The sequence below is a fragment of the Hylaeus volcanicus genome, chromosome 5 (genome assembly GCF_026283585.1).
Source record: "Hylaeus volcanicus isolate JK05 chromosome 5, UHH_iyHylVolc1.0_haploid, whole genome shotgun sequence".
In the NCBI taxonomy this organism is placed as follows: Eukaryota; Metazoa; Arthropoda; class Insecta; order Hymenoptera; family Colletidae; genus Hylaeus; species Hylaeus volcanicus.
In genome coordinates, this window is record NC_071980.1 from 6,657,740 (window position 1) to 6,678,199 (window position 20,460).

The 20,460-nt window shown below is 42.5% G+C and overlaps 2 protein-coding genes across 4 annotated transcripts in view; one reads left to right on the plus strand and one right to left on the minus strand.

Moving 5' to 3' along the window:
* The window catches only part of LOC128877593 (alpha-2B adrenergic receptor), a 76,426-nt gene extending 56,356 nt beyond the window's left edge, over positions 1 to 20,070 (plus strand). For all 3 annotated transcript variants that reach the window (XM_054125028.1, XM_054125029.1, XM_054125030.1), the window contains 3 exons: positions 4,177 to 4,519; positions 14,339 to 14,856; positions 15,990 to 20,070. In XM_054125028.1, the coding sequence (XP_053981003.1) occupies positions 4,177 to 4,519; positions 14,339 to 14,856; positions 15,990 to 16,483 (1,355 nt within the window). In that variant the 3' untranslated portion in view covers positions 16,484 to 20,070. The remainder of the gene's footprint in view (positions 1 to 4,176; positions 4,520 to 14,338; positions 14,857 to 15,989) is intronic.
* LOC128877592 (26S proteasome non-ATPase regulatory subunit 1) overlaps positions 1 to 20,460 on the minus strand; it is a 65,896-nt gene that overhangs the window by 8,284 nt on the left and 37,152 nt on the right. The window lies entirely within an intron of this gene.

Here is a 20,460-nt window from a genome sequence, read left to right on the forward strand (position 1 = left end):
TCTATTCAGAAATATCCGTACGATTATCGTCTTCCAATCAAACTTAGAATTTCTATTACAATCTTACAAAATTTTACTGTTCGATCGAAAGATCAGCAGGAATGAATTGCTACGTGTTGTTTCTATTCTTCGTCTAGTATTCGAATAAACTTTTACCCTAATCCTAGCCTGGGCCCAACCGTACAGAGAATCTCTGGCTGCAATCTGCGCAACGTTTCCAGCCTCTTCGCCTCGATTCGGCCGGAGATTGCGATTAAGTGTTCTCTATAGGTCGGCCATGGCTTCTTTGTGCGGCGCTGCAACGAGAAGCCTCCATCAGAAAAGAAATTGATCCCTTTCCGTGCTCGAAACCCTAAAGCCAAACGCTTCGCCGCGACGGAAACGTTGGAGCTAGAACGTCCGCCGACAAGAAAAATCGACGATCGGGACCGGCGACTAATTATCGCCGCTCGTGAACAGGAATTTATCGATTCTCGTTTACTGCTCGATAGCCCATTCGACGCGAGATTCGATTATTTACCCCCGCCTGTTGTAACTCGCCGTGATTTCTGAGCCCCCGTGTACTCGAATTTCTCTACCCAAGAAGCGTCGATAATTATTTCTCTGGAAAATTAATTACGCAAAAGATTTCATTTGATTGATTGGAATTTGAGACCGATCAGATCCTGCTTCTCTATTTACACTTTTTACTGTAAGTGCGCTTACACTCTCTTCCCTCAACACTATTGCGAAGGTTGAATAAGCCTTTTTATCATTTTTTTTTCTTTTATTAAATTTTTGCATCCGATAGTCCAAAAGATTTGACAAATATTTTTCACACCGTTCCACAACCTGAGATCCGCGAACCTCTCAAACGATTTAAATCTACATACATAGCCGATAATTCTCCTTCGGGTGTTTTTTAGCCGTAACAGCGAGATTAATGAAAATCCGCGCGAAACAGGGTCGAGATTCCCCCTGTCGTTCGGCCAAGTCGTCTGGCAAATTACAAAGAACAGTGTCAAACTTCCGTGAGTCGAACCGTCGGCAAATTGGGGCGCGAACCGACGCCTCCTTCGACTGGAAGATTTGCATCGGCCAATTTAACTTGCAAATTGATCGGCAGTGTTTCGTGGCCGCGCAACGCGTGCCAAAAGTGCTCGTAAAATGAATGGCAAAAGTGCCTCAGGAAGAACTCGTAAACTAGCGATAGTGGCCTTTCTCGACTCGAAAATTTATTGGATTTTTCGTCAGGGCTAGGGGTACATAGAAAATAACATTATTTCATTCCCTGCGTAGAATATGCTTTATAAATTAATCTGCTAATATCAGTGAACAATCTGGATTTTATATTTACTTTGACAAATATTAATTATGATTAAAATGTACACCGAAGTTGATTATTATAACACGTTACGAGACGAGTCCAGCCCTGAGCTATAATTTCATGATTACGAGGAATAATTTAAGCTTTACTGCGAATTCGAATTATCGAGTAAAACATGTCAAAATTCGACAGGAGTTTAATATCTTCGAATTACAGAAATACCCAGCCAGGATACAAATGAACGTAACAACGCAGGAGTAAATTATCCTATTAGACAATAATTACCAATATTGTTTATCGCGAAATCCACGTGCCGCGTCATATATTATTAATAATGAAAACGAACCAATTACTTAACAGACTCAACTGCTGGATGTGACCAGTATCAAACTGATAAGATATAATGTATGAAATGCTCTGCATGGAGATGTACGAATTAATTAATTATCTCGTACGAGGAGCAACGTAATCATCGAATTCGTAACGATTATTCGACACACGAAACGTAAACGAAATAATACAAAAGAATTATAAGTAAACTGCAAATATTGCGGTTATGCGATATGCAATGACGGTAAACAAAAATATGGGAAAATGTATAAGGATGTCCATTAATGCCAAATATATAATATATCGATAATAAAGTGCACGTTACACTGTTAAGAAGATAAGACACACCTTCGTTTGAACTTCCGTTCTTTATTTGAATCTTTAAAAATATGAATGTGCATATCAGTTGTTGAATTATGAGCCACTAGACATAAATTGATAAAAGAATATAGAAACATTATTCGATACCAGACGAAGAAAACGAAATAGTACTAATTACCATAATCTATCGACGTTTTATCGACAACGTAAACGTCTGATGAGCCAAGCTGTGAAAGCAGGAGCTTCGTTGCATTGAAATGCTGTGTAGCAACAGCTCCAGCGTAGCGTTGCCAGGGATTAAAGAAGACGTTTCGCGGAGCAACGATTTCAACAATTACATGGAAATTGCATAGCCGTCGCGAATCAAGGGAAATTTCTTCCTTCCTGAAACGAGGGAGAGAAAAAAAAAAAGAAGAAGCAGAAATTGAAGAAGTTTTATTCGCTGAATGGCGCTCAGTTCCCTGAAATTCGCTGGTGATTTATCACCGCTATAATTCGCATCGTTCCATCCGCTTTTTATCGTCGATCGAGATTGAAGCTCCACCCTGCTGTGTCTCCTATCCTATCCTGTCATCGCAATCGCAAAAGAAAGTAGACGAGCTGGCCACGACCTAGCTTATATCGTATCACGATCACGAAGTTCGTAAAACCAACCTGTGTTTTTTATATACACTTTAGACCAGTAAAACGATCACATAAACCCGGTTTAATAATACCTCTACAACATCATAGTTCAATTTCAAAAGAATTCTCTAACTGGGACCGCAACAAATTACTGACTGACTGGCCAAAAACGTTCCTTACTTATTACATAGTTTTCGTTTCATTTCTCACCTTACTTAGTGTCTTATATTTCTTGAGAAAACTCGAAACGAATGAATTGATGACTGAAACTCCCCCTAATTATACCTAGACAACATCATATTCCAATTCCAACGACATCCTCTCACTGCAACTGCGCCTAATCATCCATTAAAATGAGCCAAACGTCCCTTATTATCAGTCTCATTTCTCACCTTACTTAGTGTCTTATATTTCTTGAGAAAACTCGAAACGAATGAATTGATGACTTAAACTCCCCCTAATTATACCTAGACAACATCATATTTCAATTCCAACAACATCCTCTCACTGCAACTGCGCCTAATCATCCATTAAAATGAGCCAAACGTCCCTTATTTCTGGCTTATTATCAGTCTCGTTTCTTTCCTTATTTAATGTCTTGTATCTCTTGAGAAAACTCGAAACCAGCAAATTGATGACTTAAACTCTCCCCAATTATATCCACGCAACGTCGTATTTCAATTTCGAAAAAATCTCTCCGACGTCCACCAGAAGCACTGCTCGGTTTGGGTAAAGAACTCCCAAGGGTTAAGAACGACCGGTGAGCCCGCGTCGATCAATCGCCGTACCGCGACATTTTTGTCGGCCGTCGGTCGCACAGACCCCTTGTCTCTTTCTTCGACGTTCAGAGACGCCTCGGTGCACCAACAACTATAAGAAATTTCACGACGGAACATGCAAATCGCCTCCCATTATGCGGACGTCGCGCGACATGACACAGTATGTTAAAAAGGACGCTTCCGAATAATCGCTACAGGGAAATTAATCTATAGAGGAGGGACGGGAGGGGGATGCAGAAGGGGCGTACAACCCAGAGACATAAATCAACCGCCCTCAAGTGAAACTGGGAACATGCTGGCCCCTATGCTCCTTGTCCTCTTAATTTCTGGGGCTACGTTTCTGAACGAGAAAATTAATTCCAAGATGTAAGGGAAGGCTTCTCATTTCTCAAATATTGAGTATTAAAAAAGCAATCGTGGCTTTCAGGATTAATCTATTTAACACTGATCAAAGTTTCCCTATTCTGTGGATCTCTGATAAATGTCTATTACATAATATGATAATTGCAGGTATATTACTTTGTATTTGTTCTTTTATATATCAAAGTCTATAATACTTCAATGTACACCTTCCAATCTGGAAATACCTGGAAACATCCGTTTCCAAAAACTGAACCACCAACAACACAGCGAATAAAGTAAATAAAGTATTAATGCATATTATGTAAAACAAATTCTTCATCTACGCCTTCGAATCCAAAAATACCACAAACATCGAATCCAACAAGCGACAAAAAACATTCCTCCATATCGCTAATCAAAATCATTTCCTTGCCGAGATGACCCCTATGGCCTAATTCGACGTTTGTCCCTCAGGGCTGGATAGGAGGGGCACCTGGAAGCGAGTTCTTCTGAACAAAGGTTCGGCAGGTAGCGGCGGGACCCCGCAGCACACCTCGGGCACATCCACCGACACGGAACTGACGACCCTGGACTCCCACGAACTTTGGCTTCCCGAGAGCGAGCTACCCCCGTCGGCCATGTCTGCCCTTCACGCCTTTGGCGCGGAGATGCTGAAGCTTTCCAGAGGTCTGGAAGGGATTGGCAGCCCTGGGAGCCCCACGCCAATCGGGACACCGCGATCCACCCTCCAGCACTCCGCGCAGCATCATCATCAGCAGCACCAGCACCAATCGCACGGGTGCAACTTTCGTCACGGGTAAGGCTCAGGCATCGACGAATGTCTTTGAGGTGTTTGGAATTGAGTATGCTCGCGAAAGAGAGCGAAATGTTTACTCCTAGTAGTTACGGTGGGAGTTTGCAGAAGACTGATACGAAACAAGGAGTATAAGTATTTTCTAATAGGCTCTAAAGTTTGAGGATCGAGACTGTGTTCTGTGTGACACATTCTCAGTGGTATCTTGAAAATCAGGGGAGAAAAAGTTAAAAGTGTTGTTTATATACACACTAGACGTATTGGTTAATAAATGACAATACAATTTACCAAATATAATTACAAATATTATGTTGGCCAAGATGTTCGTGGCAATTTTGAAGAAAAATTCAAAGGCACATTTGAATTTTAATATACATATATTTATTGAATTACATGGGTACCATTTTGTTCCGCAACCTTTCCATCTTTTAAGGAATGTACACGTGTTATTTATTTTCAAGCATTCCGATATATTCAGACCTGTACCACCTACCAAAAGTCGCCATGAACTTTCCAGACAACCCAATACAAAATATGCGAAACATGCATTCACACTCGCATCTGGTTTATAGTTTTTACAGATTCAATTTTCCAGAAGTGCTTTATCTTTTTTCGGTGTGTATCATCACACTATTCATCGAATTTCCGCGCAAGGAATTCACCTATCCAGGTCGGAAATCTCCTGTCTATGTCCTTCGAGTTGTCACACAGCGTCGCCAGAAGAAGACACTCTCAGGTCGCGAGAACATCTCCGACTGTTTCGATTTACGAACCCCGTGGTGGTCTCAGCGGGGTGGGAACGACAGATTTATGATGCTTGCGGAATAATCTCCGCTTCGAAACACCCTCGATGCACCTCGACGCTTCGCCCTCGCAAGTATTCGAGTAGCTAGTATTCGCGGAGCGAGGCTAGCGCGACCCTGCTGTCTGGAAATTGGCCACTGGTCTGGTGATACCTCGAATCGAATCCCGTTTTATCGAGCGGCCTGATAACTCGGTAGAAGATCAAGAAAACAGAGACACGGGGATGGTTCTGTAAGGGATTCATGTTTCAAAGGAAACTGATTAGAGAGATCGAACTAATTAATAGAATAGGTGAACGGTTACGCAAATGTAACTTTACGAGCACCTTGTATATTTCTTCGATGTCCAAAAGACAAGTTCTTATCTGAACTGCTGGACCAATGAATTAGACGTATTAGAATGTAATGGATACGACTTTAATCATTTAATTTCTTTGAAATTGGAGCCCTAATAAAAGCAAATTCGAATTGGTTTACTGAATAACATATGCCCGATTTCACTAAAGAAAATTAAATTTGTATATGAACAAATTCATTTCATTTATTTTGTCTACATGAAATGTATTAATTTCTGGTGATTTCATTAGCGCGAATAAAATCATTTTGCATATACATATATATATCTATTGTTATATACATATACACTCACTTATTGATAATTTCGAAAAATTGTTATACTTAATATTCAATTTCAGTCAGTGTTTTGTAATATAAACTGAGAACTAATGATCGGAACTATTATGCTTTAATTATTAGTTATTACTGCACAAATGATTGAAGTCATATGCATCACTCATTTTTCCAAATACATTTTGCTCAACTCTGTGATACATGCTGTTTCGAAATGAACACTTGTACGACAATCAATGATCTATCAATCAATCATCGAAACACAAGAACTGAACTGAAATTCCAAACATGCTCTCCTAATCAATTTACCCCGACAATGGCCACACGAAAGACGATTTCATATTGTACGAGGTAGATCCCCGGCAATCCTGGATTCCCTTACAAGGAACACGGGTAACAGGAGCCCGGTTCTCTAGTCTACGACGTGGATTACACCCTGTCAGGCCATCGTTTCCATCTTCTCGGTGAGATATAAGCGCGAAGGAGAATCCTGGCCGAAGTAACGAGGCAAAAATGAAGACAGGAGACGTATGGAGGTCGCTGGAACGCGGCTACCTGAAACGGTCTAATTTTTTATTGATACCTCCCCGCTCCACCTTCGGCTTAATGGATACGTGAAATTATCGCGACCTGGTCTAATAATCTCCAAACGCGCCATCGATCCACGAGGCTTTAACCCTCCACTGCGTGGACTTTGTCTTATCTCTCGAAAAAGAACCTACTTCGGTAAAGCCAGCTCTGGATAGTCCAAGGAACACTTTATCATAAGTGCTTTACAAGAGCCAGAAGAAGCAGAGAAATCTACTTTTATTTTACAAAAGACCTTCTCCTTGACCTGCACGAGTGGCAATTTCATGTATTATTACCTGACAGTATAAACTTCACGGTCACTAGGATTTCCTTGAAGTTGGTGATTCGATGACCCTGAAGAGAAGCTTGAAGAACAGGCCTATTAAGTTCATCTCATTTCTTCGAAAAGCCCTATCTATATACCACGACCTGACAGTCTAACTCTTGAGGATGACTAGCGTCTCCTCAAAACTGGTGATTCGATCGCCCTGCAGATGAGCTCGAACAATAGTCATCCCGCATGAAACTACCGCTTTATGTCAGTGGAAGCAGTTTGAACTTTCCCCTGAAACTGGAACGCGTGAGAGTGATCTAAGGACAAGTTCGTTGAGTTTCTGGACACTGTTCTGCAGTAGGCATCGTTCTAGATCGTTACACCGCGGCTTCCGTTCCAATTCGGGGTCGACGTCGTTCAACATCCCTCCCTCCGACCACTGTTATCATCTCCTGATGCAGTCCCGGTGACACGTAAGTGGCGTTCCAGCCCGGAGCCGGGGGATTCGTGGTGTGGATGGGACGTTATTCCCGCCACGGAGATTGGCTATTCGTTACCGTTCGGCACGACAACGAATCCAATAAGAAATTTAAGTTGGATTCGCGAGGAAGCCCAGAGGACGGGAAAAATTGACGGAGGAATTCGTGGCAGACTAATTTCGATGGAAATGAAAATTGCAATGGACATCGGAAGTGTCTTGAGCGCTTAGGATCGGGGAACATCATCGAATAATTTCTCTTGGGATCTTTGAAACGATGGCGTAGTATTTGAGGATGAACAACGATTACTTGAGAAAATTGCTACTGGTACTCGAAGTATGTGCAAATAGTAATGTTATTGCCGATGAGACTCGGTACTGTAGAGCATTCTGTCGGTAAACCTCGGTAATGTAGAGTGTCTGTATATCGAACCGTCTGCTCTGCTTTACCGAGCTTTGTTGTGGATTAAATTGTGTATGTAAATCTTCGAAAAAATGCTTGAATTTTGCCTATGGCAACCGAATGTTCCCCCTTGATCTAATTCATATAATTCGAGTATCTGTACGATTATTAAGTAATAAATTATGTCAATACCCTTAAGCTTGAAGGTTTACGTAAAAAGCTTCCGTGAAAGTACTCTTAATTCTCGAACACGTTTCCTTTGACTTGCGAAGCCAAACTTAGCACATACTTTGCGACACGGTCTCTTGATTTTTCCATGCGCTTTCCACGTCCAATTAGAGTTGACTTAACTGGGCCGGTCTCTTAATTCATCATTTAGCGTGATTTATTTACTCTTCACCTGTTGACTCATTAAGAACTCTCTTTTCGAGGGAGCTTGGAAGACGAAGTGTCTAAAACGAACTGAATTACCTCGGTAAATTACCAGCAAGTACAGAGCACGCGACACCGAACGATTTTTTAAAGGAAAATTACAGATTATGAAACGGATATTATTAATTTTCCAGCGACAAATATTCACGAGAGAATTATTGCAGCCGTACTTGCAGTCGTGGTGTTAAATTATTCAAGGCATTGGGAGAGCACTGTGATCGTCGCTGATGTTCAAACTGAAGTCAGTACGCAGCTTAGTCTGCAGCTAAAATTGGAAGAATTACTTTCGAGAACAATGCAACGATGGAAACCATTATTGCTTTTAAGCGATAGATTTTCTATCAACTGTTTTAAAAGTAACGAATAATTATTACGATTAATATTTGATACAATCTAAAATGAAATCGATTGAATCCTATATGGAAATGAAATTCTCAAGACTATGGAAAATTGGAGCACCAATTAGAGAGATTCAATTGACAGAATACGATTGATATAAATGATCAATAGAGTATGATCATCGAATCTGTGCCAAGAAACGTCAGACCAGACATCCTCGACGGTCCTCGTCGTTTTTAAACAAGATATGAATAAATAATTCTGCCAAAGTACGCCAAAAACTGGGCCAATAATACTCGTCGAACCGCGTAAATCGGTAATTAAATGGAATTATTAATCAACCCGTTCCCAGAAGGATCTCCCCCACCACTAGCAATTTAAACATCTTCGTACGATTTGTCGTCAACGGCACGAAATCGGTCTCGAGGGCTGCCCCGTCGTTCGCGACGAAATAATACGACGCCGTGGAGCATTTTAATTAATTCCAAGAATCTCAAGTCCAGCTGTTTGCTTTCACGTCGTTTCAATTTTGCATCCCGTCCGGCGATCAAGCCAAGAATCTAGCCGAAAGCACTTCGCAAACGTGCTCGAGACTCTGAAAGCCTTTCGAGAGCAATGGCGCCGAGGCGTGTCGGAGCGGGCTACTTTCGTGTTCCCACTCTCTCTTTCCCTCTCTTTTACGGCGCATAAAAAGGACTCGTTACGTAAACTTCCCCGGATATTTCGGAATTAGTCCCCCCCCCCTCCCCCTCCCCCCCAAAATGAAATCACCACCGTTACGTTGTTTACCGTTATCGTCGTCGAAATATCCAACAGCCCCGAGTCTTTCTTATTCCCAATTAGTAACGTTATCGTGGCACGAATACAACCCTCTCTCTCGGTCCGTTAAAAAAAAGAGAGAAATGGGTCGTGTATCAGAATTATATCTGGACACACAATGGCGCCGTTTCGTTCAGAATTGGCTTTTCGTGAGGTATACCTCAAGCAGCCCTAATTAGCGACACGAGCCGAGGGTAATTCTTATATTGGGTCGTTCGATAACGAAACCTCGGAAGAATGAAATGTTACACAAAGTGTTTGGTTCGAAGCGACGAATCGAAATTATTTTAAACGAAGATGAGGTAGTCGAGGCTTGAGGAAATTTTCATCAACGACGTTCTGGTGTTGGGTGTAGAAATTCATTACGTGCCTAACGTGAAGTAATTTTAATAACGAATAACAATATACAACGCTTAGTATCGAAGATGCAAAGGGGTATGCAGAGTATGAAATACATATTAAAATGAAATGTCTCTTGTGGATTTCGAGTGTTTTCGATTTTTTAGCTTCATTTCTGGAAAAAATATGTTTCTATGAACTATAAACGAGAGATCGGCAATTACTCGTCGAAATCTCTCAAAGTTGTCTTCATTTTGTAACAATTTACTCGTATCGCATCAGTGTCCCCAATTTCTTCGAAAATATAACCACGTGAATTTTCATCAAAGAGGTCGCGTCGACGTTAATCAAAATTTAAAGAGCACTTAGCCAACCGTGACCCTCACGTTACGTCGCTGAATATGGCACGATTTTGCTTTAAAATAGAGTCGCAAAAAGACCCGGTTCGAAGAGTCAATTTATGGCTGGCGAAAATCGTTCGCTGTCTGCTGAAAGTATTCGTCGCAATCCTGTGCAGTAATAAATTATAAATACCCTGCGAATTTATCATTTCTGAACGAAGAATTTATATGCTATTGTGCATTCTTGATCTTCCTATTCCTTCGGTTCTGATTCATCTCGCCGAATGGAGTTCGCAATCTCCTTTTCACGCAGCAATCGCAAGATCGGTTCTGGAGATCTAATGCAAGGGGGTCCTGAGTTGAATATCAATCCTAGATCACATCGTTACAAACTTGCCGAGGATCACTGATCAAGTCTGGCTCGGATGTTGAAAGATCTCGGAGGTCCATCGTGGATGAAAGTAGGGAAGAAACAAGCGATTCTATCAGGAACACGATAAACTCCCAATTGAATTGTTCAGCAACGCCTCGAAGATCAATCGCCCTCTTTGAAGAAACAGAGGGACAGGAATAACCGAGGATTCTTAGCTAGCTTAAAATCGACGGATCAAAGAAAACGAGCCAGTGGAGGCGATCGAATTTGGACTTTCTTTCGAGGTGTACAGCGGTGACTCTCAACCTTGTCAAACTCGTGGCGCAGTTTGGAAGATCTTTAATGCTAATTTATTCCTTGGTTATCAAATAACTGCTGTGGACGCGATTACCAGACCGGTGCTCTTTAGAAATGATGTTGCTTCGAACGTTACTATTGACACAACTGTGAAACATAATATAACATAACACAACGTAACAGGTTATTTCATTTCATAATTATTTTCATACCCACGATCACTTTCAAAGTAACATATTATTTTATTTTGTAATTATTCGAAATAATCGTGAAAATGTCCTTTAAAATCGTATCAAGTAAGGTTCACACTTGTGTTCAAACATATGTTCAAACTCAAGTAAAAAATAAATGTTCCGATATTTTGAATGACGGTTAGAAATAAATTATTCCAAACAGATACTTTTTACTTTCGGTTCGATTACAATTTGCCCCGGTTTGACGATTACAATAAGTTCACCCGGTGTACCTCTAAAACTGATACACACGAAAACCGAAAGTGTAAAATTCGAGTGCTTCTCTGTAACAACATCGCCGCCAAAGCGGCAACCTAACCGAGTCAGGGGATCGAAAGAACGAAACGCACAGCATCGAAAGGTTTCAGCTTTTGTCGGTGGGTTAATTACATCATTGTTTCGAGCACGCGGCAGGGGTGGTCGAGCAGGCAAGAAAGCTTTCCGCGAGCGGAGGAAAAAGCCGTACTCGTTTTCAGGACAATTACGAGGCTCGAGCAAAGTTCTTCCGAAGGGTAGAAGCGTTCAAAGAGCGTCAAAGTGACGAGCCACTGGCCGAAGTCGCGACGAATCCTTTGTGGAGACGCGTGCAGGCTAAGTGCATTCCTTTATTAGAGAGTTTCAGCCAGGAAGAGGCTGGTATACTTAAGTGAGGCCACCGACGAGTGAACTGGTACGTTTTGCACTTTGAATGCCTCCCAGCTAAGTGCGATCCAGTTCCGAGGGGTCACCAGGACCTGCGATATACTTGGTGTTTCGATCGAAGCTATCATCTAGATCCTGACAATTCTTTGATGATTTTCAAAACGTCTTTCGGTTCGTCGGTAATAAAAATGGAGCGATTAAGGGATCGCATGATTAGGAATTAAGAGTCGAGGGGTTAAAAGTTCGTCAGGTTGACCAAGCGAGAGTGAGGGCTCTGAACAGGAGCGATTCTTACAATAATATCAGAGAAATGATCTTCAAAACGTTTTCTTTCGATCACCGTGCGGTGTTGAGCTTCGAAAAATTGCAAGCCAAGGCTCGAAGAATATCAGTATCATTTTATAGAACAACCTTCAGCGAGTCCAAACTTCGAACACCCGACAAAGTTATTTAATAACGTCCGACGAAGCGAAATACTGTACAATACAGCATCGACGTAAATTCTTCATCGAGCCGCGGCGGCTTTTAATTTCCCCGGGAAGTTCACTATTGGAGAAATTCTTGAAATAATCCTGGCGCGTGTTTCGGAAATTTCCAAGAAGCTTTCCGTGCAGCGCGCGCGGCCGAGACAAGGAGGAGGGAGGAGGAGGCAGAGGAGGAGGCGGGAGCGTCTTTAATATTTTGCTAAGAGCGTAACGTACGAAGATCAAATGAAACGTATCGGCTAAATAAACGGGGGAACCGCGCGTTCCGCGATCCCTCTGAGAGAAATCGATTTCTTTGGAGACGAAAGTACGGCGAGATTTATCTCCTGAGAACCTCTGAATGGGGAATTATGCGAGAAATTTCTTGGAGAATTTATATTAAAAATGAAACTGAAAATCAAATGCGCATTGCGGACATGATCGATCTGAATTTAAATCTGTGAATCGCACGTTCACGCAGGACAACTTGGATTGCGTGTATATGTTTTGGAGTGTCGAAACAGCAAAGATAAAAAAAAAAAAAAAACGGGCAAAATCGAACGAGTGCTCTGTGTATTCCAACCAGGAGGGCTCGACGTGCACGGATAGGGTCGCGACGAGCACTTTGAAATTGAAACTCGAGCGGGTACAGAAAATTGTTACAGCGGCGATTGTTGGCCGGAGTGGCCGTTGACCAAGGTCTTCCTATTCGGCGGTGATTGAAGGTACCGTCGAGTGCTTCTGAAAAATCAAAACGCGAGGAACGCGGTATCGGCGAACCGACACTTCACGTCTCCCTTCTCTGTTCCACTCGCGAGAACCCAGTTTCAACAACAACAGACACTCGTCCCGTCGAGACTCGTTGACCCTTCGATGAGATACCATTAGTAGGATCCAGGATCCCTCGTGGATGAAGGCTCCAGGTCGACGTCTTTGTCGGGTGAAACGCTTTGCATCCACGCTTTGATCTCTCCAGGCGTTTGGGCGATCTCTAGCCTTCGTTTGAAAGATTTCAGCGGGCAATGATTTATGCGATTGGTCTTGCGATACGTGGTAGAAAATATGGATCTTAATTCATTTTAATTGTCTTGGTAGCTTTGATAGGGCTTCAGCCTCGTGGCATTTGATTGCGTATATTTGCGGACGTTGAAGTGTTAAACATCAAGCAGATCGTCAGATTATAAAGCAAAAGAAAGTCTCTCGAGAGGTTAACTCATCCCACTTGCCTTGACAGCGTAACTTTCGATTGTGGCTGAAAAGTGTCCTCAACTACGCGAACCACTCCAAACCATAAAATTCCAAACCTCCTTTCCCAATAGTTCTACTGTTACCAAGTGCAACGTCGAAACATTGTTCCCGTTTATTGGCAGGTCCACCTAACAGCCTTGCTCCGACGTCCACCAACGCGGAACGTCCTTCGCGTCCTTTTTTTTAATTTTAAATCGGTAGGTTCGTCGACCACTCGGCCCCACACCGATAGAACGCAATTCGCGGGACAGTCGGGTACGTAATAATGGCTGACTGATTTCCAATAATGGATAGAACGCGTCAAAAATGGCTGGCACAGCTGCGTTTCATACGTGTCCGATTTATAGCAACGGCGCGGCATCCGTTGACCTCTTTCCCTGAGAGCCGAGCACGATCCATGCATTTCCCCGATCCCTGCGATCCATTACGTTCCGTAGGATGAGGAGGGAAAAGAAAAAAACGAGGAGCCATCCGTGGGAAGCCTGGCAATCTAAAAATGCACCGGCTTTTCGAGGACGACGTCGGATGAGCGCTGCTTAAACTGCTGCTTATCGCTCCTGTTTGGAAACAAGTTCCCCGCCGAGTGTTCCCAGTTAGGGGAAGACTTAACTTTAGATACACGCCATTCTTCTGAAAATCGATACTTTCTATCGACCGCGATCAAGTACTAGTTTTGGCATTATTTTAAAGGAGTCCTTTGGAATTTTTAACTTCAAACGATCCGCTTTTGTGTAACGTTACTCACTGCGAACCATATTTGTTTGGAGAACCTCGGGCTAGTCGTTCATATGTTTTAGGAATTTTGTATATTTTTGGACGGAAATGTTTGCGTTGTTTCGTCAAGTAGATATTTCTAAAGAAACACTGATTACGAAATATATCGACCGGGTACAGAACAAAATTTGTAAACCTTTCGCTCCTTGAGTGCAGTTCTAATATTGCCGTCGGTATTAGTTAAACGAAACCCTGAGTGAGGTTAGAATTCTCCCAATAGTTTCTACAATCACTCTCCAAAAATTCCACTACCTCATCATCAATCAGAAACAATCTACCTCATGTACCTTATGTACATACGTTCGAATGAATTGTCCTCCATTATTCGAACCGTAACCGAACCAAGATGATATCAAATTGCAGAAGCGGAGAAAGCGACGGTAGCAGCGCGTCAGGATCCAGGACGAGCCTGTCGGCTCAGGAGGACACGAGCTCCCCGACGCCTTGGAAGCACATCCGAAGAGCTTCGACGTTCAACGAGGTCCACCTGGAGCGCGCAAAGTCGACTTCTCCCAAGACACCCAGGAAGAGATCCTTCAGCTTCCACGAGCAGACCGTCTTCGGCAGGTCCTCCGCCTCGGGGAAGGACTCCTCGAACGAGGACAGCGTCCAGAGGAAGTCCATCGAGAAACAGGAGGGCGAGCTAGTCCTTCCTCCGCCCTGCACCTGCCCCTACTTCGGGGAGTCCTCGAAGAGACCGCCCCCGCAACCCTCCAGCGAAATCGTGATCGTGTCCAGCGACACCGTGAAGCCCATCGTGGGGAAGAACCTCGAGGCGGGCCTTTTGGGGAGGAACAACAGCGGCAGGGTTGAACCTGCCAGGAGCTACGAGCTGAACTCTGTTGTTTCTTGGAGAGGCGGGAGGAGGGGGTCGAGCTTAGGTGGGTTTCAGGGTGCATGGTGGAGAATTTTGACAGGGATCGTCAGCCAATTGTAAGATGGTGATTTTAAGGGGTGAAAATTAACCTCGAAGTTGCGAATGAAATACCTATTTAGTTGAATGGTTTACGAGTTGATAAGAACCATCACATAATTGTATAATAGTACGTTGATAAGAACCATCACACCATCATCACATAATTGTATAATAGTACGTTGATTTTAGGGGGATGAAGATATTAGATGTACATTATTTTATGTAGGTTGGCATTCATATTCATGGAGTGACGACTACCCTCGAAGTTGTGAAGAAACACCTGTTTAGATAAACGATTTACAAGTTGATAAGAACCATCACATAATTGTATAATAGTACGTTGATTTTAGGGGGGTGAAGATGTTAGATGTACATTGTTTTATGTAGGTTGGCATTCATATTCATGGAGTGACGACTACCCTCGAAGTTGTGAAGAAACACCTGTTTAGATAAACGATTTACAAGTTGATAAGAATTATCACATAATTGTATAATAGTACGTTGATTTTAGGGGTTGAAAATATCAAGTACGTATTGTACGAACATGTGCTAAATATACTTACTTTTTTTTTTTTTTTGTAAAAATAATGAAAAGGTTTATGCTCGATGATGCAAACGATAAATAATTTCCATTAAAAAGATATAAATACTACTTAAACATGAAAATACGAAACATTAACATGTTATGATACATTACGTTATTACTTACTACAATAAAAACATTATCATTATATCAATACCACATATTCCAATGCTCAATCGTTATTAGGGCCAGAATCCTGCCTTACGAACCCCCCACCCTCTTTCAAAAATTAACAGGGTGAGACAACAATGTAAAATATAAAAGAAAGGTTCGCGATCTCAATAGAAAGTTCGCAACTTCAAGGCTACCCTCTACTTTCACTCTCAGAATATGTAAATACCAGCCAATATAAATAAGCACGCGTCTAATATTTTACAATGCTCCATCAGTGCGCCAAAGCGTCACAAAAATCTCCACGTTACAGTTGGCTTGACGTTCCTTGCGAGTTGATAATTCACTCTATTAACCAAATCAAAGACCGCCCACCCGACAAATAAAATAAATATATCCCGCAGGAAGCACGCGGACGTCCCTGTTGTCCTCCAGAGCAGTTCCCATAAGACGCGTGGCGACGATGCGAGCCCACAACGGCGCAGCGAGCGTCAGCTCGAAGCAGAGCAGCAACACATCCTCGCCGTGTCTCCACAGAACACCTGGGCAGGTGCGCAGCCACCATTCCAGAACCAGCAGCGTGGTATCCCGCAACAGTTCGCGGCACGGACGGATCATCAGGCTCGAGCAAAAGGCCACCAAGGTCCTCGGCATCGTTTTCTTCACGTTCGTCATCCTCTGGGCGCCGTTCTTCGTCCTGAACCTGATCCCAGCCGTGTGCTCCGAGTGCGAGAGGCAGATCGACCACAAGATCTTCGACATCGCCACCTGGCTGGGCTACGCCAGCTCCATGGTCAACCCCATCTTCTACACGATCTTCAACAAGGTGTTCCGGCAGGCGTTCAAGAAGGTGTTGCTCTGCAGATACAGGAACCAAACCTGGCGGCCGTCCAGGTAGGCCTTCGGCCCCGGGAGACCGGGGATCGCCGTCACCAGGGTTTAAAGGCTGGAACCAGTCGACGAATTCATTGTTCGTCGGCGTTGCAGACTTCCTCCGAGGCGGACCCGGGCTACGATCCAGCGGTGCTTCTGGGGCTGAATCGCCAAGGCGGGCCGAAAAAAAGTTAATTACTTGGCCAGCGAAAAAAAAAAAAGGAGGAACGGGGAAAAAAAGGATTTTTCAATTTCGGTGATCCAGGGTACGAGGCGGCGAACCGTGAGGTGGTTTCATTTTTTGGACGTGGTTCCCGAGGAGCTCGCGTCGAAATGGACGAGATTACGTTCTTCTGTGAATTGAAAACGAGGGAGATTGGACGCGAGGGTGATAGTGGTAGTTTCCGACGAATGTCGATCTCAATTGAACCGCGATGGACGTTCGACAGTCCTGCCGAGGTACTGGCTTTGATCATTTGGGTTTGACGAGGTTTGTTTAGGTTTGATTTCTTCGAAACTCGAAAGGTCGATGAAATGATTATCGACGAGGAAAGATTCTCTTACCTCGCATTAGTTTGTGATCGCTAGACTGTATTTATGAATGATGAAAATAGCCACAGCTGAGGGAATCGTGAGGACGTTCATATTTCGATGGAACCATTCAACGACGAACCATGAAACTGATTGTTTCTGGTAACGACGGGCATCGAGGACGTAAACGAGGAGACTATACTATATACTATACTCAAGCAGGAGGACTTTCGAACAAGTGCTAAGCATGCTCGAGACCCTCTCGAGATCCTCTCGACTCTTCCGGGGATTCGACGAGTGATCGCGAAAGTTGCTCAGGAATCGAAAAGCTCGAAACGACGTCGAGGGCTGCGCCTCGAGCATCGAGTCAACGCGACAGAAACAATTTGCGACACACGGCTCTGATGAACAGCTATTGGCTGTACAGTTTTCAACATCGCGTGAGCAGGTCGTTGAAACGAAGCGTCTGTTCGTCGAGGACTCTTTAACGTGTGCTTGGGAACCACGTTCCAGCGTGCAGAATCGCGCCGGCTCGCTCGCGAGACGTCCACCGCCCTAATTGAACGCGACCCTCGAACTTTTAACGAGAACGGAGCGAGAAACGTTAAATCAACCGCGATGAGGGGGCGTCAGTGTATGCCTCATCCCGACCATTTCAGGATCGACCTTAAATGGCAGCCCGTAAACACCAGTTACTAGATAATTAATGGCATTTCGCAAATTGTTATCGCCTCGTTCGTTTCGAACGAAGAGTCGAACTTGTACCGTGTCTGTCCTGGCAAAATGAATTCCCTACGAGACGAGGGAGTTTAACCCGTTGCCTTGCGTGATGAATCACTGGGTACATGAGTGGGTGATGGTTGTGGATTTTATGCACTTATGATGTAAGTGAGGAACATACAGAATATACGTAATACGTGTTGAATATATTCTATTAATTTTATTTTATTTAGCACATATTTGTCGCATTCATTTGCATCACAAATGCGTAAAATCCGCAGTTTGGGACTGTGTCTTTATTCGTATTCCCACGTGCTTCTAATTTTATTTATTGTAAATGTTGATCGGAGTGTTATTTCGATGCAAGCAGATGTGTGTATTCAACGTTCTTCGGAATTGTTATGTTTATGCTATTTTTAATGCTTTAAAGCGTTTAACACTATGCTTACGGAGATTTCTTATCGGATTTATATGATTTATATTTGAATATAGACGTTGGATAAATTTCAACAAAAACTTTGTCAATAATAATTTTAGAAAAATGTCCAATTTACATGGATCAAATTAACCTTGGTTGTTCTAGTGTTAAACATCGCGCTATGTTAAATAATGTCCAAAAAGAGAAGCCTGTACGAACAATAGCAACCATCTTTTGTTTGCTCGCAAAAATGAAGAATTGTTTAAACAGATAAAAACGGTGACATTGTAAACACAAACATTAAGTATTCCAAGAATTTCAAGGTAGACTGCGTATGTTTATGCGATTATGGAAAATATTGCGAAATCTAAGAGAATGCGCAAGATGCACAAATGCAAGAATATTTGACACATTTTTACGATCTCTTCGTCCAACGAATATTATTTAATCGTCCAATGATTATTAATCTCCATTAATTTTTATTACAATTTCCATTCGTTTATTAATAAATTTCCTTGTGGTGGCATGCTTAAAGCTTCAGCAAAAACGGCAATAATATTTGGGAATACGAATTTGCATAAACATCCGCAGCTATCGGAGCAGATCCAAGGAGAGAAGCGAGAAACAACGAGAGTATGAAATAGCGACAGCTTGTCGGAAACAGTTGAAGTGGCGGGGGACAATTACGCGACACTTTAGAGGGCCCGCAGTAATTATTCCGCGGGATTTAATAACGCAATCTCTGAAGGTGTCGCACAAAGCGGTCGCAAAACGAAACGATCAGCGATTGAAACGAATTTACAAGGCAACGGGTTAACATTCTGTGACACGCGCCCTTGCTTCGATCGATATCATTGCTAGCTTCTGATGATCAGATGCGAATTGTTGATTGGATTTTTGTGTTCCTTGTATCAGTGGCAATAATCGATCCAGCGCGTCCGTTGGTCGTGACGTATCCGAGTGATACCCTCGCTTGTATTCCGTGCTCAAATCGATACAAATAAAGTGAATAAAAAGCGATAGAGCGCTGCTTCACCCGAGAGACTGAAATTTGTTTGGAATCTCGAGAAAGGTGGAACAACAAATTCGGGGAGCCGTTGATTTTTAACGCGGCGCGAGTTCATTTTTATGCCGGGATATTTAATTATTCGCATTTTGATGAGTTTAGAAATGTGATTCAAAATATGTACAACAAAAAAATGAGAAGAATAATAGTAAACCTGTACCCAGAAATCCTCCCCGCCATCCTTGGAATTTATTATCACTGTGTCGTTGAAATTTATTATTACTGTGTCGAAGCACGATGTGTTTCAAGGATTCTCCAGAAATTATTTCACATTTGCGAGCCACCAGTGTAACTGGGTAAGTACTTAAATTATAAAACTTATGCCCTCGAGTAGGTACAAATTCATACGCCACGAATTATTACGCAACACCGATGAATTGAAACAACTCGCCTCTACATTGCACATATTACACGATGATCACGAAAAAGTGACGGAATATTACGAAAGCAAGGGACAATAGAATTCGCGTGTTATTCAACGGCAAAAGTAACGAAGAGGGACATGATTGTGCCGCAAACAATACGCATTCATAACGTAAGCAATAATATAAACGCGCACGAACCTATGAGCCGACTTAATGTCAAAGGGAGGCCTAGCAAAAATGGGACGGAGAAGAAAGAAGCGAAAAGGCAGAATTTCAGGGGGAAGGATTATGGAGAAAGACAAAAAGAGAGGGAACAATGGTCGGAAGGAAAAATCTGAAGCAAGAGAGAACACACGTAAAAGTAGAATCAAACATAGAAATATTAATATTACAAATAAACAGAATTATTATTCAAATGATGCTTTGTTGAATAATTATTACCAGACTGCGGATGTTTGTACGTTTATTGGTACTATACCGTTTAGAGAATAAGACACGCTTTCATTCAAGTTTCAATTCTTTTTCTGCCATCAGTGAAAAACCTAATAATCAAGTGACTAATTTTCTATAAACATAAGCAGCCTAATTACTACACATCGTTACGGGAATAAATTTCAAATTTTTCTTTTACATCTATACGTTAATAGATTGCCAATAAAAAACAAAAGACTCAGCCAGCCAACGCCATCAAGAATGAAGAATATTGTAAAATCAGAATTATTTATGAAATATAGTAAAAGGGAAGGGACTGTTGACGGTAACTAAGTAATCATCGGCAAGTTGATAGCGAAACATCATAAAACGGGAGTAGATAACAATTTTCATGACCGCGTGGTCGGGAAAGACTCGACACTTCTGGGTTCGTATCGCGAAATCATGACGAACAATTCGTCATCGTTATC